This window comes from Galleria mellonella, unplaced genomic scaffold (assembly GCF_026898425.1).
Source record: "Galleria mellonella isolate WM207_F2 unplaced genomic scaffold, CSIRO_AGI_GalMel_v1 utg93, whole genome shotgun sequence".
In the NCBI taxonomy this organism is placed as follows: Eukaryota; Metazoa; Arthropoda; class Insecta; order Lepidoptera; family Pyralidae; genus Galleria; species Galleria mellonella.
Genome location: NW_026442176.1, coordinates 4,771,205 through 4,795,716, shown reverse-complemented (window position 1 = coordinate 4,795,716; position 24,512 = coordinate 4,771,205). Strand labels below are relative to the sequence as shown.

Genomic DNA, 24,512 nt, shown 5'->3' with positions numbered 1-24,512 from the left:
GTGAACTAACCCATCAGTCTATCGCTCGACTTCGACGCGACACAATCGCTTTCTCGTCTGTGCTCATTCACCGCATTGTGCCATACACCATAGAGCTAATGCTCTAACAGAACTTTTGACAGTTAGCTTTTAAAAGTTCAGTAACCATGTCGACCTTGAGTCATCACCCATACGCGTTCTCAATGCACCCTGGTATGCTACCGGAATATCCAAGTGCACCACAACCACTCCCGGCATCCTCTCCGCAGTCAGAGGGCCACATTAAAAGACCGATGAATGCTTTCATGGTCTGGTCTAGACTTCAGAGACGTCAAATTGCAAAGGATAATCCGAAGATGCACAATTCAGAGATTTCAAAGAGACTCGGTGCGGAATGGAAGTTGTTAACGGAAATGCAGAAAAGACCATTCATAGATGAAGCTAAGAGATTGAGAGCATTACACATGAAGGAGCATCCGGACTATAAGTACAGGCCTCGTAGGAAGCCTAAGCCCCCGACCCCAGGTGGGGCTCCAGGAGCTGGTGCGTTCCCGAGTTTCCCGCTCCCTTATTTTGCGGGTCCTGCACCGGCTGTTGGACACTTGGACGCTCTATCGTATCCTGCAGTGTCACCGTACTTCCCACACCAGTTGGATCACCTGCAATTCTCCAAACTGATGGCGCCGACGGCGGAAAAATTACCGACGGTATCGTCGTCCGCCGCTGCCGTTGTATCATCATTCTATTCTTCGTTGTACACATCGCCGGCGGCACCACCTAAGCCGTTCTCGTCGCCATTGTTTCCACAATACGGCGCAGCACCTTCATCACCCGTATCTCCAGTGACACCAACGCAGCACAGTCCCCACGACGACCAGTTAAGACGGCCAGTTTCTGTCATATATTGAAGACCGACATGCCTTCCTTGAAAGATCCCAATCTTTTAAGGTTCGGCACCAGCGGCAGATGCGGCTTTAGTTATAAGTGTTACAGACTGTGAAACTATAAAATTGTATGAACATTATTTATTGATTTTAGAGTTATAGTTGGAGATCATAAATGGAGTGCGGCTCATATCATGTGCTTGTAAATATCGAGAGTTCTAGGCCATGTAGTGTGGCGATTAAGTTTAAACTGTGATTTTTGTTTTCGATGCATCATTAAATATTTAAGGTAAAGTAGCGCTGGTTCGTTAGTTATGTGAAGTGAGATTGGTACCAAAAAGAGATTACTTCCCATAGATATCTCTGCATTAGCTAAATAGTTAAGGATTATATTGTAAACTGAGATTTCGTTTATCATGTCTCTCGTCTGTTTGTTGAGTTTGATTTGTTTTGTCGAGTCACGTACCCTTATGTGGTTCCCTCTCTTTACTTCCTATTGATATGCTGTGTATTTATTTAATGACTTCCATGTAATTGTAATTATCTGTAAATTAGTTGTCTACATTGTAAGTTATTAGTGCATCCCCAATGTATATATTAGTGTTTAAATAATCGATGTCAGTACCAACGATGTATTATAGTATTTGAGAACAAAGTTTGTTAATGCCATAAAAATAAACAGTAAATTGTTTTTATTTTAACATTTTGTTTTCTTTACGGTGATTCCCTTTCTCTTTTACTGTTCAGGATCAGCTATTTTATTTACGACGTCATTATATAAGTAGATATAACATACTTACATAGGTTCCTCTATAACTTATTCACTTTTATGAATTTACTATCTCTTCATTTCTATATTCCATAAAGTAAGGTTATTGCGCATTGCAGTTAACATGTCTTCTTTTACAACATTGCATTCGTCTTTTTGTTACACTTTATTGAAAAATATCTAAATACATTTTTTTTTTAAATTTATAGTTATCTATAACGTTTTGATATTAGTTATTAGTTAAAGTAAAATTTTTTTAACTAGGATCAATATATCTTGTTAAATATTCATGATCTATAACCAAATGACAATTTAACACTTTTTGCCATTTTTAAAGTCGAATGTGTAACAAGAAGTTTATGTGTTTGCACTGTGAAATTATTAACTCTACAAATACAAATGTCTTTATTGTGGATCATAGGTCAAATTAAGGTATTATTACATCAGTTAAATAGTATCTCCATGTCCTGCTATATAAGTATACAATATATGGAACAATTATAAATAAAGTACATGCATAATTTATCTACAAATTTATTTATGAAATTAAAAGAAAAAATATAAACGTCATTTCATCGTCCTTTAATTTAATAAAATGTTAATTGTTAATTTTACTTTTTGGCGTGTTTCTACTAGAAAGTTAGTAAAATTTTACTTGTTATTTTTTTATAATAATGAAAAGATTTTTCAGGGCCAATGTAGACGGTAGTGTTCTAATGTGTAAAATTATTTATTTAGTTTAAGTAGGTTTTATGTAATAGGCAGGTAAGTAAAAGCAATTGACATTTTTTTTAGTTCTAGACACCTGTATTAACGACTCGTATTCATAATTGGTCTTTTTTTTTTACGAAGTGATTACAAAATGGAGAAAGTTTTTCATCTCACATGCATTTTTTGTATGTGTGTGATATGATCGCCAATTTTAAATCGATTTTGATGATTCCTATTTTTTTAATAGATTGTGTTTTGTTTTCGTACCAAATTAATTTTATCTTTATAAAGAAAATAACTGAGAAAATGTAGAAAATTATACCTTTGTGCAAATAATCAAGGGAGCTAATAATATTTTTTTAAAAGGTTCATTTGATTTTATATGTTGTATTTAACACATACACACACACACATATATGATCTTATTTATGTAGGTTTATATTTATATGTATGTATTAATACTTTATTTTTTAAATATACATATGTATATAATGATTTATAATTTATGAAAATATTTATTTTAACTTCTGTTTAGCACTACTACTGCCCACTCACTACTTCCTATGCCACTGCGTTAGGTTGACTGGAAGAAATCTCTCTTACAGATAAGTTCGCCTTTGCTAACATTGTTATTAACTTATTGTTGTTACTGTATGTTTTAGTTCAATAAAGATTATATGATATATTATAGGTAGAGTCATAAAAAAATGAGGGTACAAAAATGTTTATTATTTAGTTTACTTGAATAAACATAATTTATTTATTTTATTTAGGCAAGAGACCAATAAATAGGTCATAATATTATTAATTATTTATTTAGAATTATTTTGTTTAATTCCGCTATCATTAGTATGTGTGTGACTGCCAACACTCGTAGGTTGACCACCACTATTACTAGCAGAAGTTACACAACTTTTCAAGATAACACCTAGTTTAGTAAAATACGTACGTAGGTAGGATATATATTTTAATTAGATATTAAATAAATTTACATACAAGTAATACATACCTTTTAACCGTGTCCGATTTCCAGATTTCTATCGCCCTTCACCAGGTCTCATGGGGGGAGTGATGTAGGCTACCAACCTCTTTCAAACCTACGTAGTTGTAGAAAAATAAATAGTGACGTTCTTGACAATCTTGTCTTAGAATTTTATAGAAAAATATTTTGTGCCGCGACTTATTATATCTGGATTTATTTACTGTAAATATTATTCATTGTACAATCTTGTACTAAATCTTTCTTTCACTCACTCCTTCTGAATCTATATATATATATATATATATATATATATATATATATATATATATATATATATATATATATATATATATATATATATATATATATATATATATATATATACTTTTTTGTCCGGCCAGTGAACGTATACCGGTCAAAGTCGCACGTAAATTTCATAATTACAAAATGAATCATTTTAACTAAAAAAAAATAGAATAGGCCATCCATTCTTTTCCTGTGGGTGTCGTAAAAGGTGACTAAGGGAACTAAATGGCCGATGGATGGGCAGCAGCGTTTCTCTTAATACATCATCAAAGCCTAACTGCAGTTTTTTTAAAGGATGGATTAATGGAACCTTATTTTTACAACCGACTTGTTATCTTTGAATAGACGATACAATAAAACTATTCGACTAATCTGAAAACATTATTTAGTTTGCGAATTCTAAGTTCAAAAAGATTAAAATGCCACATTTTTTTTAATAATCGCGGGAGGTTTTTTTTTTGATGGGTGACAATGGTATGGTTACGCCGCCTGCGCTAACGGGATACGCTGGCGGAGCACCAGTGAAGGGTGATAGATGAGAATGAAAACAGGCCAGTTAGCCCATCATGATGTATTCATCATGAATTAACCATGATAATTTCCAGGGAGAACCGTGAGGAGGTCGACCTGGTTGGTTATATTGCTAGCAATGGGATTCTCAGTCTCCATTACTAACAATCCCTTTCCTCTCAATCGCGGGAGGTTGGCAAACGACATGACTTAAAATGCAGCCTTACGTATACACTGGCGGGACACCAATGAGGGATGATAGGTGAGAATGAAGTCAGCCAGTTGGCCCATCGTGATGAATTCATCAAAACTTAACTATAATGGTTTCAAAGGGGATCCGCGTGGAGGGCCTAACTGCGGTTGCCAATCCGCCTGTCAAGCGTGGCAACTACTGGCAACTCCCTTTTAGGCCCCTATGTTCAGCAGTGGACAGTACACAGCTGATATGATGCTGATGATTTAGTCGATTCAAGTAGTAGAATATACAGTATACCATCAAAGGGATTTACTGGGTACAGAGGAATAACACCGGAGTCCTCAGGAATGGCAACGCATGGGGGGTATCATGGACGAAACAGTATACTCTGTTATGTCCATGGTACTGCTCATGTCTTTAGGCGACAGTTACTTTCCATCAGGTGGGCCGTCAGCTTGTTTGCCATTCTAAGTAGTATAAAAAAAAACTGCTTTTGATTTTATGAAATGTCTCTTCACTTTTGAGTGGGTGTGTGGGTGATTTAGTACATTTCATTAGTAAAACAATATTATGCCCACGGCATGTGTTCGTTACCATTTCTGATGAAACTCTTAATTTTAAACAGTACTCTTGTGACTATTTTGTAAGAAGTTGAACATATTATTAATGATATATAATTTTATTTTTATAATTTAAATAAATTCACTGTTATTTACCAAATTCATATGTTTTTTTTTTATATAACTTTACAATTTAACACTGTTTGCAGACTGCTTTAACCGTGCTATGTGTACACGTGTCTGGGTCTCAATCTAGTTCATACTATTATCTTTACATAATGTCTGCAATGTTATTGATTGTAACCTGTTGTGTATACCTTTAATAAATAAAAAAAAAATAGCTATATATATAACTTACTGGTCAAAGGATGGACAGCAGCGTCCCTCCCTAATATATTATTAAAGTGTAACTATGACTGCTAAATGCTTGGCAACTGCTGGTAAAATTCCCCGATTAATATAATAATTATATATATAACTTTAGAATCTATAGTTCCATAATTATTGTTCAAATATTTTTATCGTTTTTGACACTTATTTATTTGGGAAAACATGTTATTTCACTAATTATTATTTGTTAGAATACGTTCTTAAAAATAAATCCAATTATTTTTATTTTACCTTATCTATAGATACTTACTGGTATTAAAAAAAAAGAATAATTTTTCAAAAAAAGAATCTGTCTTTGATTTTTCTTAGTTAGAGTTATTAAATAAAATTTTACAATAAAAAAGTACATACATATTAATTTTAATATTTTAATTGTAGCGTATTCATAGTGCAGATACATCGACAATAGATGGCGTTACTGGTATATACAGCCACGTGAAGACGTTACACTACGTCTACGATAAAGCCACTGTTAGATTTTCTTCTTTTCGATGAAAAATATAATATAAAAAAAGGGAAACAAACATTATTAAGTATTAATTCACTTTAATAAGAAATTTATTTAATGAAGAAATTTCTTCGTATTGTATTCACTATCAAACCTATCCAAGTTTTTGGTAAATACCATCATTATATTGTTTAAATTTATTTACCTTATGACTAAACCCCCCTTTTATGGGGGGACGCCTATGTTCAGCAGTGGACAGTTGGCAACGGCTGAAATGATGATGATGATTGTATTTTCAATACTTATTTCAATAGAAATATTTAAATTACAATACCTTTACCATATATGACTTAATTTGAACAATATTATTTGCAATCGATAGGGTTTATATGCCATCTGGCGAGCATGCGGCTTGCCTGATGGAAAATGATAACTATCGTCATGAGCACTCGCAATGCCGATAGAATTGCAGGCGTGCTGCCGACAATTTGAAAAGGAATATGCTCTTTTCTTGAAGATTTCAATGTTGCATCTATTCTGAAATAAGAACAATAATCTTGAGAGAGTTTGTTTCGAAGCCTTCTTACATTTCTAACACGAATAATAAAAATGTAAAGCTTTTATACACATAATCAAGCCTTAAATCACTAAACGGTTTTCAATTAAATTTTGCACCACAGCTGGATCACGTTCTAAATTTATCCATATTTATAAAACCACTTGACTAGACTGACTGTTATCAGTACACAGTTGAAACTGTTAAGTTTAAAATTTCGAACGTTAGAGAATTTTTTTAAAATGTTCATCTTAAAGACGAAACACGACTCCACACGTGTAAATCTGTGAGTAAGAGCTAGTTGACATGTAAGATATATTAAGCCTTATCTACATAGATAATGGTTCAGATTTGATCTACGAATAAAATAACGAAAAATACAATTGATAAGAATTAATAACTACAGTACAATAGAATCTGTACAGTCGCCAGATAAGTTGCGAATGGAATTCTGCCCATTATGTCAACCCTAGCGCGATTGTGATGAGAAAACACAGTTTTCATATACATACTTATAGAATCGCTTGTCTTGACTGACTGTCAATATACAGCTAAAACTATTAAGTTTAGAAATCAAAATTTGGAATATAAGTGTGGATTTTTCAAATTTTAGTTTAAAAAAGAAACACGATACCACACGCTTTATAACGGATTTACACGTAAATCCTTGAGCAATAGCTAGTTAACATATAAGATATATTAAGCCTTATCTACATAGATAATGGTTCAGATTTGATCTACGAATAAAATAACGAAAAATACAATTAATAAGAATTAATAACTACACTACAATAGAATCTGTACAGTCCCCAGATAAGTTGCGAATGGAATTCTGCCCATTATGTCAACCCTAGCGCGATTGTGATGAGAAAACACGGTTTTCAATTTAATAATTACGAGCACCGTTCTCTTAGGGCGTTTTTCAATTTCATTGTTTTATTTCAATCCGGCCTTTTGGATAGAGGCCATAGAAATCGCGGAATGCTGCAGCTAATAATTTTATTAAACCATATTTTTTTTTATATACAACTTAGAATGGCAAACAAGCTGACGGCCCACCTGATGGAAAGTGGTAACCGTCGCCTATAGACATGAGCAGTACCATGGACATAACAGAGTATACTATTTCGCCCATGATATCCCCCATGCGTTGCCATTCCTGAGGATTCAGGTGTTATTCCTCTGTACCCAGTAAATTATCCTATGCGATATAGAATAGAATAGATAGATAAATAGATATTCCGTTATGGTTCAATTATATCGTGAATAATTATTGTATTACATCAAAGATTAGTTGTAATACCTGATGCTGATTTTCACCACCGTACAACCCGCCATAAACTAAAGTTTCATCCCAACCATCTGGAAGAGTGGCGGTCCTCCACCGTGAGGTTTTCAAGGCGCTGTCTTCTACGCATAACCACTCTTTGGAATCAATTTCCAGCAGCAGTATTACCGAATCGATACGACAACCTAATCTTCAAGAAAAGAGTACTTTTAAAAGGATGGTAGAACACCTGCAATGCCGTTGGTGTTGTGGGTGATTGTGGGCAGCGGGAGTCATTTGGTAAATTTACCATTAGGTAAGCCGCATGCTCGTTTGCTCCTGTGTTGTAAAAAAATATGTAATAAAATTATTATTATAAAAAACAAGAAATATCACCAAATAGTAGGCGTGGGTAATCAATAGCAATAAATATATATTTTAGTTCTAATATCTATATTACTGGTCTAATAACGAATATGTTATAATTAAGTAAAAGTCTGTTATCCAATATAATTTTTTGCATAATAGACTTTTACTATATTCGAAAATAGATATTCGACCAATATGGGTGATATCAAAATAGGTGATGATCATTATTGTCAAGGTGAACTCAATATATAGATATCGGATCGGTATCCATATTATCCAAGGTTACTAAATAGTACATTATAATATATATTTATTTATTCTTTAAGATTACGTGTAATTAAATTGCAAGGAAGCGGAAACTGTACATTAAAAATTCTTTGAAATATAATTGGGCACAAAATACCTATATGTAGAAAGTTAAAAAGTTACATGACAAAGAATTTTTTTTTTCAACGCCATCTACTGTCAACGTTGTCAATAGATGCCGTAAAAATATAAAAAGTTAAGAAAGTGTCGTACAAAATTAAGTGTGATGAAAGATTATTTATAATGTGTATGTAAACAAAATTATAGATATATGTTTAATGGATGATAATGAAATTGTAACCCCGCCTGCGTTATCGATATATCGTCATAGTCGTAGAATACTGACGGATCTGTAATATTTGTCAGATCCGTCAGTATTCTACGACTATGATGATATGCTGGCGGGGCACTAGTGAGGGATGATAGGTGACGATGAAAGCAGGTACGTTAGCCCGTCGTGACGTATTTCACTAGAATTAACCACGATAGTTTCCAGGGGTATCCGCGTGGAGCTCGACCTGATAGGGTGTATTGCTAGTAATGGGGAAATTAGGCTTCATTACTAACAATCCCTTTCTCCTCTATAGACATATATAGTTCTTACTTACTAGTATTACATATGCCTTACACAAGTGACGTACATATTTATAAAATATTAAGTGACTTTGCTTGCTGGAAACCATCGTACTGAATGCCAGGTGTATTCTTCACGATGGGCTATCTAACCTGTCCTTTCATTTTCACATATGTTTACTCACTGGTACCCCGTCAACGTATACCGGTAGCGCAGGCGGGGTTACCATTTAATTGTCCTGCATTAAAAAAAACATAGCTAATCGCTAATTCTATAGCCAACATATTAAAGGATTTCAACAACTTTTGAATTAATCATTAGTTCGGTAGGTCATTGTTTGGAATTACGATCTATAAGGGATCTCGGTGGGATTGTTGGATTTTATGAAGTGGATTTATCTGTTGGAAAGTAAATTAATTTGTCAATTCATTGAAATGTAAACTTGCTGTGTGTCTATCGCAGTTTTTTTTATACAACTTAGAATCGCAAACAAGCTGACGGCCCACCTGATGGAAAGTGGTAACCGTCGCCTATAGACATGAGCAGTACCATGGACATAACAGAGTATATTGTATCGCCAATGATTCACCTTCATGCGTTGCAATTCCTGAGGACTAGGGTGCTATGTCTGTGTCTCCCAGAGGGAGATTTTGTACAAAAGTCGATTGCTTGGGTACCTCTGTCCTATTCGTATTTCAACTTCCGGCAGCTGTGTTTGCATGGCTGTGTTTCGGTTTAAAGGGTGGTATATGGCGTGAATTTACAGGGTACAGAGGAATAACACCTGAGTCCTCAGGAATGGCAACGCATGGGGGGTATCATGGGCGAAACAGTATACTCTGTTATATCCATGGTACTGCTCATGTCTATAGGCGACCGTTACCACTTTCCATCAGGTGGGCCGTCAGCTTGTTTGCCATTCTAAGTTGTATAAAAAAAACCTTGTAATTTTCCATATTCACATTCTAACCGAAATACAGTAATGCAAACACAACAGTTTCACGGCAGAAATACGAATGACACAGAGGTAGTACTGATGTATTAAAAAAAGTAAAAATTGATAGGAATTATAAATTAAGTTCTAATTAGCTGTGTGGTCTCGGCGTAGAATAGGCCAACTCTTTCTTTCTCGTGTGTAACATAAGAGGTTACTAAGGAAATTTAACGATAGGGGGATGGTCAGCAGTATCCCTCTTAAAACATCACTAAAGCATAACTGTGGATACCAATACACCAGCCAAACATGGCAACTACTGGCAAAACTTTCATTGTGGAGGAGGGCTAAGTTCAGCAATGGACAGTTAGCGGCTGATATTAATGATGATAAATTAAGCACGTATTTTAAATTCGTACTTTTGTTGCAGGATAAATTCTATCAAATTATTACATGTAATAATTACTTATACTTTCAAATAATTTACATATTTTTGTTCTCATTTAATTGGCCAGTTACCACAATTTATTCCAATAACGTATTCAAATTTTCAAAAATAGAATGAATTTGCATTAAGACCGAGTGTTGGCAGCACACTGGAGCATTTTCTCCCGAGTCGAGTGTGCCCTATTTTTCCCATTTCCAATGCTCGCATTGTCGAGAAAATATATTTTGTATGGAGTCGGCATCACAATGAGAAGTCCGTGTTATTTATTTAGATGTATTTCATTGTGCGGGCCGGAGTTCGATTCCGTACGGCCAGACGGGAGGCAATCGAGTCAGGGCCACTGTGCCCGTGCAGGTAACGGATTGGCAAATAATTGAAATCCAGACCTGACCTATTATTAGATACGTACATCGAATATATGAACGTAAATGCTGTAAATTGTATATATATTGTTGTAGGTATTTATAAACATTATAATACAAAAATATTGTCCGAGTTTATTGATGCACCTCATATTTAAAAATAAAAATATGAATAAAAATCTTCATGAAATGAATAATTTTCATGCTGAAAAGTTATACGAAATTTTGCGCTGACAACAACGACACTAATTTCGAACTGTCATTGTGACGTTTCAATAAAGGCGGGAAAACAAAACCCTTTTGTGCTGGTGTTACCAGCAGATAAAAATAAGCCATAATAAAGGTATTTGAGCGGTTCAACGCGGGTCGTGATTTGGAATTTCTTGCTTCGATAGTTTGAAGTTTGAAAGTGATAAATGATACTTCAATAGTCCACAATGGCGGTGTCAAGATTAATTAAAGCCAAACTGTTACTTAAATAGTTAGTTAAGCAACTAAGAACGAGTAGCTTTTTGTGTATCTATCCACTATAAAGTACTGTTGCCTATTCGGCTTTTGTCGGTGGTTTATGTTGGTGGCCTTTGAGATTATTTACATAGATGTTAGGTACATTGTTACACATATATTGAGAAACAACCATTTGTTTATATTGATGACATATTTCGTTGTACATTATTGATTCTCGTTAGTGTTCCTTTTAATTTTCATAGTCATTAAGATGATTTTAACTGACTATAGACATCTACGATTTACGCAAGTGAATGACCAACAGTAAATTATAAAAAATTGGCAATTTAAAAGAATTTGTAAATATGACTACTTGAATAAAGATGACTTGTATTCTATTTTTATGGTAAACAAGCTGTCAGTTCACCTAATGGAGTATGGTAACACATGACTTAATTATTTAATTTTTTGAAAAATTACTAGAAGTATGTCGCCATTTAGTTGCAAACATGGTAAGCGGAATTTGACGGTAAATATTTTATTACTTTCTTGTGATAATTTTGACAAAAATCAAACTGATAATATGCTTGTGTACAAAAAAAAATCTATTATGTTTTCACGAACTTAAAAACCAAAAATATATTATGATTTTATAAACATTAAAACTATTAAACCCATTTTAAAAATTAAAATTTTTTCACCTATAGAAAACTACATTATCAGAGTTATATAGGTTATATTATTTTCGAAAATTCTGTATATCCATGCGAAGGTGGGCTGGATCGCTAGTCGATTATGGATGAGGAATGTTTACAACATTATCTGACTTTGGCATGAGCCCTCTTATCTAATTGCCATTAAAAACACGTAATAAAAGAAGGTACACAAACATTTCTTACATCTTTTAATGGGAGAAATTCCAAAAATTGACAATACTTTTAACAAACATCTTCAAGATGGTTCTTAACAATGTTGAGTGAAGAAATAAAGCCTCCATTACCTATTTTCCACGTAGACGTGTGTGAGAGATTATTTTCCCCCTCCGTCAATGACGCAAAGAAAAAATAGCTATTGAATAAGCACATACAAATAAGGCATACGTTTTATTGTATATTTTCTCTTATGGCAACCCTTATTTCGAGACTTGTGCGTTGAATTTAATACGATCGATTTTATAAGCGTCAAAGGAGAGTACCTATTTGATTTCCGTCGTGTAGGTGTGTATAAAATAATTTTTAATTTAAGTACTGTAGACTTTTGTTGTAGAATTATACGTTGACTATGTGATGTGTTTAGTATATGTAGTTATGTATCATTGAGATACTTTTTAAAATGTCAAGAATTTACAACGTAGTCAACTTTAGGGAGAGAATGTTTTTTTTTGCATTAAATCCGTTTTGTATACATACATGTATTAATGAATAAATAAATATATTGACAATATTTATTATTTATTTTATCGTGTTTTATACCTACCCGTATCTTATTTCATTACTCTATACATTTTTTTTTATACAACTTAGAATGGCAAACAAGCCGACGGCCCACCTGATGGAAAGTGGTAACCGTCGCCTATAGACATGAGCAGTACCATGGACATAACAGAGTACACTGTTTCGCCCATGATACCTTCTATGCGCTGCCATTCCTGAGGACTCAGGTGTTATTCCTCTGTACCCAGTAAATTCACGCCATATCCCACCCTTCAAACCGAAACACAGCCATACAAACACAACTGCTTCACGGTTGAAACACGAATAGGACAGAGGTACTCAAGCCATCGACTTTTGTACAAAGTCTCCCTCTGGTAAATTACGTATTATCTAAATAAATAAATATTTCTCTTCTAATAGGGACAATTAGGGGGAAAAGAATTGTTGGTAATGGAGTCTAACTGACCCATTGCTAACAATATACCCTATTAGGTCGTCCTCCACGCAGTTCCCCCTGGAAACCACATTGATTAACTCTAATGGAATTCATCACGATGGGCTAACTGACCTGCTTTCATCTTCACCTATCACCCATCACTGGTGCCCCGCTGGCCTATACCGATAGCGCAGGCGGGGTTACGTTTTCACACATTTAAAAAAAAATAGGGACAATTTGATTTATATTTTTTTTTCATCCGTCATTATATTACGGTGGCTTATAAAAAATACAATAATATAGTCGCACACTATTAATCTGCATCAGGTCGCATTATAGTGATCTTCTATAAAAATAGCAATAATTGTATTTCACTTAAATTATAATGATAAAAACTTTGCAAAACGCTTCCCTTTGCACAAGAAATGCAAACGAAATTGAATCTTATTGAGGTGGAACAACGCTAAAAATTCTATCGTTTATATGAATTTCAATTGCAATTTCTGTCGTTATCACATTTTCAATCTTATATTTAAAGATTTTAAGTGTATTTCTCTTTGAATCTTCGACGAGTTTTTCGGCTACTGGCCTCAGAACAAAGTATGAATATATTAATTTGTTGCGCGGACCATTGTGCCTCAGTTTCTATTATTGGAGGCGACATTAATTGTTAAAGTTCACGGCGACATTTACACGTCGGGTTAATGGTGTTCTGTGGTGTTTCAATAGTTATTTATCCATTGTTATGGTATTTTAGGATAAAAGCTGTTATTTGAGATTGTTTCGGACCTTTGGCAGAGTTTGTTGGCGCTAATGTGAGCGATCCTTTCAGGGACACAGCCCTATATTTTGCTTAGTGACACATTTGAAAATTATTTTATATTGTATTTGACGATGATCAATCATAATGTACAATGTATGCTTCGGTGAAAGGATATTGAATAAGAAATAAATAATTTGGTGTAAGTATATTTCAGACATGTCGTGTGGTCCCGGTATAGAACGGGCCACTCTTTCTAGTGGGTGTCGTAAGAGGCGACTAAGGCAACTTAATTAAATTGGCAGCAGTGTCACTCTATAACATCAACAGAACCTAACTGCAGTTGCCAATCCGTCTACCAGTTGTGGCAACTATGTTCAACAGTGGACAGTGAACAGTTGATCTGATGATCATGAGGATACTTCAGAATCAACCACTGATTATAATAAAAAACTTTGCTTAATTAATAACAGTAATTTGAACAATTATTGTTAGTTAATTTGAACGTAATATAATAGTTGATAATAACTTGTATTTTAATATAACAAGTTTTACTTTTCAACAGTAAAAATATATAAATATTGACGAGATAAAATTGTCAACAAGACACTAGATTAAAAGACAATTTTATAATAATGACCTTCAAGACTTAAACCTTTTCAAAAGATCGGCAACGCATTGGTAACTCTCCTGAAATCGTGAGACTCTATAGGCTGTAGTGAGCGCTTATCATCAAGTGAGCCCCAAGTTCATTTGTCGTCCTTTCACAAAAATAATTTACAGAAATTTGTACATAAATTTCTGTGACTCTGACAAAACTGTTTATAATTACTCCTCTCCATCAAAAGATCACTTGGAAGAGAACGCTTAATATTTTTTATCTTTTATAATTTTTATTTCTGCTAAGTTTTACATCATATTTTTTTTTGGAGGGAATATTAAAGGGCATGTATCAATCTACTTTAGCATAAACTATCGCGACCACATTTTAAACTGTATTAGGTATCCGTTGCACTGCAAATTAATATTCAAATTCACCATAATTAATGATAGAATTATGTTGGTAATAAATTTTACCAACAATAAAAGCACTAACGTGTGTTTTGTTAATATGTGTCGCCGAAAGGGAACCACACGTGTCTGTCACAGTGCTAGAATAAACGACACATCTTCGCAATTTATCTTTTCAACAATCATTTTTACAACGTTTCCCCGCATCCCACCCTCCGGTGTGATTAATGATGGATGGATTCCTGAATAATTACCAAGACTTTTAATATTCAAGTGATTTTGTACAACACGCCCAAGATTGGACTTTGAATTTTGTCGTCCAGTGTTTACGGGTGATTTTCTTTTGGTACTCTGAGATGACCCTTCAAGAAGGTTTGATAGCAAAAACACAATAAATGCCGGATGTCTCTCCAAACGATTTTAGACTGTGTAACCCGAAATGTACAGTTGAATTTAGCACGAATGCAAATAAATAAGCAACAAAAGCGAGAATACCATTGAATGCAAATCTGTACTCGAGTTTTAAGGGTAGTGCGCGTTATTAATTCGTTGTAATTGTCTCCCCTCTCATATTTGCTCGCATGTGGCATTTTTATTGCGAATTAGTTGCGATCATTAATTTTGTTTTTCTTTTCAACGGTTCGAAAGTTAATGTGTTTCGAGTGGTTGTATTGTGGTATAAAAAATGTAATTGCAAAGATTTTTACGATTGCTTGTATGCCGCTTTGTAGCTCTGTATCGTTTACAATGGGTTTCGATATTAATTGTTCCTTCCAAAACGATTGAAGCTTTAATACCTTTTGTACTGAAAATATTGCACCTTCGTTAAACATAATTGTTTTAAAGAGAATTGTGGAGTACAGGCCACTTACGTTGTTTATAGTTTTTTATATTATTATCTAGAAAATTTAAAAATGACACATTTTCCTGTTGTACTTTTTGCATTCCCTTCACGGCCTTAGTGTTCTAAGTTTCTTTGGTTAATTTCCATTCCAAGTTTCTTTTGTGACCAATACTGTCACAAGGTATATAACTATATTAGTTATTCGTAAATAAATTGTATAATACAATAAGGATTTCCAAGTATTGATGGTACTGCTCAGATATTGGAGTACATCATGGTATCAGCGTAATATTATAAATGTGAAAGTTTGCTATGAATGATGTTTAGATTAACACTTGCTGTTTATTTTCACTATCGTATAATCCATTACAAACTAAAGTTCCAGTCCAACCATCTGGGTGATTGGCGGTCCTTCCACTGTGCGTATTTCAAGGCATTTTCTTTCACACACAACCACGCTTTGGAATTAACATCAATGTGACATTGTAAACTTCAATAGAAGCGCATATTCCTTTTTTAAAAAGCCGGCAGCACACGCGATTCTTCTAGTGTTGCGGGGATCTTAGACGGCGATAGTCACTTACTATTAGCTAAGTCGCATGATCGTTTGCCCCGTGTTATAAAAAAAATGGATGGTTCGATGGATGTTTGTTACTTTTTTGAGCAAATGTTACTGAACGAATTTGAATGAAGTTTATTACATGGATAGGTTATATCCTAACTGAGCACATAGGATACCTTATGTAATAGTTCACGAGTGCGAAGTTAGGAATATTTGTGAATTGCAGGTAGATGGCCCATCATCATAATATCAGCCTTTAATTCTCCACTGCTGGATATAAGCCTGCCCTTTGGGGACCAATAGCTGCCACGCTTGGCACACGGATTGGGAACTACAGCTGGGCTTTGGAGATGTTTAAAGAGGGACGCTGCTGCCCATCCCTCGACCTTAAAGTTCCCTAGCTTGGCGCATGAAGTGTACCCAATGAGAAACGCTCATGTTAATGAAATATGATATTATTATTTGCATATTTGCATATGCAAATTATGATATACATACATCTAAGTACTATTATATATATTATGTACCTAATATTATGTCTGTACTTAATAAATAGTTAACAAAATGTATTGTAAAATAAATTAATAAATAATTTCTTTTTAATACATTTTACTAGAAAAAAATACATACGTATAATCGTTATGTTTATGGCATATTTCACGCGTACCCATTGTGGGGTGCTCCATGAGATATAAATTAATTTGCATATCCTTTCACTATCCATGGGACCCTATGGAATTGTCACTTTCCATATGTAAATGGGTGTTTATTTGCTAAATTGTGTTTGGCACGGCTTAGTAACTGGACCGCTTTTGGGTTCATTTAATACGTTTAATTGATTAACGCTGAATAGGCATTTTAATATATTTCTAATTTTGGTTTACGTTATAATTTAAAGAATTTATTTAAATAATAAATAATTGAAATTTAAGTGCGTTCATAATGAATTTTTTTTTATACAATTTAGAATTGCAAACAAGCTGACGGCCCACCTGATGGAAAGTGGTAACCGTCGCCTATAGACATGAGCAGTACCATGGACATAACAGAGTATACCTCTGTCCCATTCATGTTTCTACCGTGAAGCAGTTGTGTTTGCATGGCTGTGTTTCGGTTTATAGGGTAGGATATAGCGTGAATTTACAGGGTACAGAGGAATAACACCTGAGTCCTCAGGAATGGCAACGCATGGGGGGTATCAGTATAAGTGGTATAGGGTATAAGTAGGTATGACAGTATTGTATAATTAAGACAGTTAACAGCGTAAAACATTATTCTGTTAATCAATGAGAATTATTTTGTTTATACCACTGAGGTGGTAAACAAGCATACGGCCCACCTGATTGTAAGCGGTTACCGTAGCTTATGAACACCTGCAATACCGTTATAAATCTATTAATCTATGTTAACAGATGATCATAGATTGTTTATTGCGACCAAGCTCTCTATCGGTAGCGTTCATTTGTTTACATACATAAATTATAATTGACTAGCATATTTTGCATTTTCTAAAGCCATTATAAAGGTCATTATACCGTGAACACGTATAAGTCATTGACATTCTCCGAATATAAAATTTTTTTATTATTTAATTAAATATATTTTTTTATATATTTTATAAAAGGTATATAACTGTGATCTGTATTACAAGTAATTTCATTGCTATATCTCTCTATATTTAGAATTAACAGAATTTTTCATGCATCCGTTTAAACTGTTTATAAATACTCCTCTCCATCCAAAGGTTGCCTGGAAGAGATCGCTTTTAGCAATAAGGTCGCGCATTGTTCTCTCATTGTGATTATTTCTTGTAATTGTTTATATCTTTAATAAGTTTATTATTGTAATCTTTTGGAGGAAACAATAAAGATGATCTATCTCTCTATATCTTGTCTATAATGGATGGGAAATAAACAAAAAATCCCAAATCGTTTAATAAATGACGGAGTTATTTAAGAGTTTCCTCTTGTCGGTGCAACTAATTCATGCATTCTCTCCCAGCCAGCTCTATTCCAGGCCATACCTTTGACCTCCCTATACGACACGAGACCTAGTGTTTCCTTTATTTGTCCTATATAGTCATTTCTCGGTCTTCCCCTTCCTTTTGAGTTATGAGATAATAAAATTAAAATAAAACTGCGATCAAATTGAGTACCTCCTTTTTTGAAGTCGGTCGAAAGGATTTTTAGTCCTACAAGTAGTTCCCCTCCCCTTCTTTTACCTCTCTTATATGACTCAAATATCGCTTACATAATCCATTTTGCTCGTATACGAGTATAGTTCTGCACAAGCCCTCTACAAAACCATTCACTTTCAAGTGCGTTATTGTATTAATTCTATTGAACGCGACGTGTCCTTTGTTCCTGACCTAGTATCATTCTCGTATAATATTATTATTAAAACATTATTAAAAAGATATACTATGAACATTAGGAGGTCTTTCGTGTCCATCCGAGCGCGCAACCTGGTGCTTTCCGGTTTTAAAGTGGCGGCACCTATGTGTGTTCAGAATTTATTATAAAATTAATTTTTAATATAATATTTCTGCAATGGTGATAAGGTTGAGTATTCCACGTATATATTTTCGAATAGATAGGGTGTTTTTTCTTAAATATCAAGTACTCGCGTCCGTATAGTGTTAGCATAAAAAAAAAACCATTCTCATATTCCGACTCGACTAATTGAAACTGCGTAGAGATGTTGCATCTCTGTGCGTTTTCTACTAAATTTATCATGGGGAGTGCTCTGAGGAATTGTTCGGATTGATACTTGTTGCTGATTTTCATCACCGTACAACCCGCCACAAACTAAAGTTCCATCCCGATCATCTACATGAGTGGCAGTTCTCCTTTGTGTTTTTCAAGGCACTTTCTTCCACGCATCACAATGTATTCTGATGATGTCAGCGCTGCTGTTCATGTCCATTAACAATTTTTTAATGGATGATGATGGAACAGTAACTCTGCGCTAACTGTATACGCTGGCGGGGCTACACCAGTGAGGGATGATAGGAGAGAATGAAAAGGAACAGCCCATCTTGTTGAATACATCTGGAATTCAGCCCAGGGGGTGCTACGTGGAAGTCGACCCGACAAAGTATATTGCTGACTATGGGATTGTTAATCCGCATTACTAACAATCTCTTCCTCCCCATAAGCAACGATTACCACCTTCCATCAGATGAGTCGATAGCTCGTTTGCCAATTCATGTACAGACTATTTTGGCCTTTTGTAAAACGAAAAAAAAAATACGTGTTATTAAGCAAAAAATCCACCAAATACTTGATAGCACGAAACTGTCGCCGTCAGCGTAACGAAAACGCCTCGTGAACAATCAACCCGATCTCACAATAAGCTGATCCTAATCGACGGAACGGAACCCTAACAATTCCCAACTATGCATTAAACTGCTCCGTACATCCCCGGAGACTGGACGCGTGACTTGCCAGTTTATCCCTTAGGTCTATGCAAGGAGGGCGGACGAGATTGATTGTCTAAGTCTAGTTTGAATACCAGACGAAAGGGAATCGCTTGGGTTACACTAAAAGCTTGGCCAGTGGTACTTTATGAACTCATTTCAATATAGCACTATGCGAATTTCATTGAATCGATTTGATGATGAATGGACCATGGATAGGAAATATTTTTAGTAACGTCGTAAATATAGTTATGGACATATATATACAGATATGTATATAATTTGATAATATAGCTTGATTGGTTCAAACTGAATTCATTTTAGTTTGAGCTTAATCTTATCTTCTTTAGAGTCGGCAACGCGCATGTGACACCCCTAGTGTTGCAGGCGTTCATAGACTGCAGTGACCGTTTACCATCAGACGGGCTGTATGCTTGTTTACCACCTTTCTGATATAAAAAACTATCTAGTGCTCAAATTAGAATGTCTTGTGTTATGTTTGATCCTATGTGTGATAGTCACATGCGTGATATATATATTTGTCACGTGTGTGTAGTCACATGCGTGACAAATATATATATAATTTGAGCACTAGATAGTTTTTTATATATATAATACATATGTTGCTGTATTAATAGAAAATAAATAGGAATAAAAATTTATACACACTTGAAATAGTACATACATTTTTTTGTTATGTTAGGTACATATCAACTCATGTCTTTCGAAATATAAAATATTGTGTCCTTTGTGTCTAACATAATAGGAAATATCTATACACGATTGAAAAACCTACAAATATTATTCAAAAAGTCGAAGACGTCGCAAAGCAGGTTTACAAAGAGGCTCGTGTCAACTAAGTTGGCGCACTAATTACTGGAGAAATATACTCTGACAAACTTAAATTTACCACTGAATATTTTTAAGAAGTCTCTAATTCTGTGTGTTAAGATTGATTATTGAATGGCAAAGATCTTGCAAATGGACAATTTAAGGCTGCGCACAAAATGTTTAACCAGCAATTTGAGTATGTCAAAAAATATGATTATAAATGTTGTTATTAACAAAGTTACAGAGACGAATTGCTTGCTTATTAACAAAATTTAACGTGTAGATAATTTGTTTATTGAAAATATTAACTTTATACATCGCCTTCATTATATATGTTAAAAGATCTTCTGTGATTTCAATTGAACGTAATATTTAAAAATTTTAAAACTTTTCCATTAAATGTTCGTGTGTGCTACATCAATTTACTTAATTAGAATAAATATAATAAATATTGTCACGGTTGTAACATTAAATAGGATAATCAGAGACATCAACAATCCAGTGTTGTTATTGTAATAAAATTTATCAACTAAACTGAATTTGATAAATTTTGTATAGAACTAATCAGAAAGTACATTGTTTCAGTTAAAAAAAAATTAATTCGGTTTTTAAATGATTATGAGGTAATAAATACAAAGAAAGTATTACCGAATTGTGAACCTCCTTTTTTAAATTCAGTTGATAAAACTAAAATGATTTTTTTTTATGAACTAAGAACAGAAAAAAAATACAGTCTGTGTTATAGTAAATTTATTGGAATTAGTGGTCGCCCAGTGGTCGAAATTCAACTATAATATATATATATACATATATTGTAATAAATGAATTTATTATAGTTATGTTTGATATTCAGTAAGAGGGAGACTTTGTACAAAAGTCGATTGCTTGGGTACCTCTGTCCCATTCATGTTTCAACCGTGAAGCAGTTGTGTTTGCATGGTTGTGTTTAGGTTTGAAGGGTGGGATATGGCGTGAATTTACAGGGTACAGAGGCATAACACCTGAGTCCTCAGGAATGGCAACGCATGGGGGGTATCATGGGCGAAACAGTATACTCTGTTATGTCCACGGTACTGCTCATGTCTATAGGCGACGGTTACCATTTTCCTGCAGGTGGACCGTCAGCTTGTTTACCATTCTAAGTTGTATAAAAAAAAAATTCAGTAAGACTATAGACAAATAATATTACAGATAAACAATACTAATCTATTCTCAATTTAACCACAGACTTTAACAATACAAAAAGAGTATATATGCGTGTGTGTGTGTCAAATACATGGAAGTGTGTGTAATGTTATCTTTTTTTATTGATTTAATGCACTTTTATGCATAAATAAAAAAAAAATATTAGTATTCTGCACTCCTTCTCTATTTAAACTATAAATGTGCCAAATTTCGTATTCCTCCGTCCGCGCAATTTTCGTAAAAAGGGGTACAAAGTTTTTGCTTTACGTATTAATATTACCTGTATCTATTTGAATTCCTTGGCGTGACATTGGAACATTAGTGACAAAGATTTTATCTTTACAAAATGTCAAAATTAATATACCAACATCCACAAACAAATACGTATTGAATCCTACTTTGCACCTAGTATCTATTATTACACAACATTTTGATTGTCGCATGTTTTTTAAAGAGCCAGTGTTAAATACTTTGTATGCGCTAACAAGATATATTTTTTAGCATCCTTTGTTAATGACCACGATGGGTAAATGTACGACAGTTCTCATTTTTAACTCCAGTTGGTGCAAAATGTAAGAGGTTTTCAGTTATTTGACAATGATTGCAATATCTAGATAGATAGACAGATAGATCTATCTTCGTGACTTCCTAGTTACCCATTCTTTTCATGAGGGTTTTATTTTAATGGGTGATCATGGATTGGTAACCCCGCTTGCGCTATCGGTACACCGGCGGCGCACTAGTAAGGGATGATAGGTGAGGATGAAGAAGCAGGTTAATTAGCCTATCGTGATGAATTCGACTAGAATTAATCACGATGGTTTCCAGGGGGAACTGCGTATAGGGGGATAAGATAGAGTGTATTGCTAGCAGTTAGACCCCATTTGCCTCTTTCTGAGAGGATTAGGTGGGGTATTCGGGGCGGACCACTTTTCCAAAGCTTTAAGCGATTACCCCCGGGTCACTGTTTAATGGATGAAATGAAATGGTAACCCCACCTGCGCTAATGATATACGCTGGCGGGACACCAGTGAGGGATGATAGGTCAGAATGTAAAGGCAGGTCAGTTAGCTCATCGTGATGAATAGACCTGGAATTCAGCATTATGTTTTCCAGGGGGGACCACGTGGAGGTTGACCTGACAGAGTATATAGCAAGTAATGGTACTAGTAGTCCGGATTACTAGCAATCTGTTTCCCTATCCATCCTCGGGTCACTGGTCCTATGCCTTACTTGGAATGAGGCTTGGAGGTAGCAGGAACTCTTCTTTCTTCCGATATGATATTTTTTGTTTAAAGGGATAGCAGCGTAGAATGTTTTACACTCGAGGGCGCTACCCTTACACGAGTAGTAGCAGAAATAATGGATTATGGAAGTCTAGCTGTACCATAATAACTTTACAAGTAATGGAATTTTTCATCAGGTCGTCTATATTGTTTGTTTTTTGAGTGATTTAAAAAAGTTTCCAAAATCGCTTTCGCTTTTACATTAGACCGCAGCGACGGTCGTGTCGTAGTGTTGTGCAGTGGTTTTAGGGTTGTTTACGACAAAGCACACACTGTGACAATGTCACTTAGCGTGTTCACATTAATGTGATTGTCATTTATTGTATTTTTGTCATCTTCTTATGTAAGATTGAAAATTTGAGTATGTTTTGTATTTTAAATTGCTGTAACTTATTCGATAATTCTTATATATGTAAGTATTTATTTGACTATCTACTGTAATTTAGTACTATAGGAATATGTATATTTATATAGTCATAATGTGCAGTAGTTCTCCATTGTATGTTTTTTTATGCAACTTAGAATGGCAAACAAACTGACGGCCCACCTGATGGAAAGTGGTAACCGTCGCCTATAGACATGAGCAGTATCATGGACATAACAGAGTATACTGTTTCGCCCATGATACCCCATGCGTTGCCATTCCTGAGGACTCAGGTGTTATTCCTCCGTACCCTGTAAATTCACGCCATATCCCACTCTTCAAACCGAAACGCAGCCATGCAAACACAACTGCTTCACGGTAGAAACATAAAATATAAAACACACACATCAATAATACGCATTATCATATGGAGGTGAATTCTTGAAAACTACCCCAGCCCGGCTCGAACCTACACCCTCGCCCTCCCATTGTTGTCAACAGCAGACTGTCCTCCCTTTATGTCCCATCAATGGTCCGTCTACTTTAAATAGAAACTTATTATTCGAGTCCAAATATCTTTCCGATATACAATAGCGTAGTCGATGAAATACTAAGAGGGTTCCGTAACATTTCTTAATTTAAAATGTATTTACAGGTGGGTAGGTATATATAGATATGCCTCCTATTTATTAGTAGGTAAGATTACTAACCTGTACTAATATTTCAAAGAGGTAATCTTACCTCTTTGAGTTGTTAATAATGGATAAACTAAAAAATCACTTAACCGATTTTGAAAACAGGGTAATGATAATAATAGTTTTAATTCAAAGGTTACGGTAACTCCGTTTACCATCAAAGAGGCCGTATGCTTGTTCACCACCATAGTAGTATAAAGAAAAACAGAAATTCTATATAGGCTATATAATTATATTCGAACATTTTATCTGTCAGAAGGGAAATAATGTTAGGACACTTGATACGACACGACGAACTTATGAACATTATAATAGAAGGTAAGATAGAAGGAAGACCATGACGTAGTTACATTAGGCAGATCAAGGATAAAGGATCAAAATATGCTGATCAATTATAATTTATGTATGTAAACAAATGAGCGCTACCGATAGAGAGCTTGGTCGCAATAAACAATCTATGATCATTTGTTAACATAGATTAATAGATTTATAACGGTATTGCAAGTGTTCATAAGCTACGGTAACCGCTTACAATCAGGTGGGCCGTATGCTTGTTTACCACCTCAGTGGTATAAAAAAATTAATTCTCATTGATTAGCAGATTAATGTTTTACGCTGTTAACTTTCTTAATTATACAGTACTATCATACCTACTTGTACAACAATTAGCCCATTACCCTAAGGTTGTC

The 24,512-nt window shown here is 34.5% G+C and overlaps 1 protein-coding gene across 1 annotated transcript; it reads left to right on the top strand.

Moving 5' to 3' along the window:
* Window positions 1-1,553, top strand: LOC113509673 (SOX domain-containing protein dichaete-like). Its single transcript, XM_026893069.3, has one exon. The coding sequence runs from the start codon at window positions 147-149 to the stop codon at window positions 885-887; it is 741 nt and encodes a 246-aa protein (XP_026748870.2). The 5' UTR covers window positions 1-146; the 3' UTR covers window positions 888-1,553.
* Window positions 1,554-24,512: the final 22,959 nt, after the last annotated feature.

Coding starts and splice junctions, on each gene's coding strand:
- LOC113509673 (XM_026893069.3), top strand. CDS start 147: ATGTCGACCTTGAGTCATCACCCATACGCGTTCTCAATGCACCCTGGT.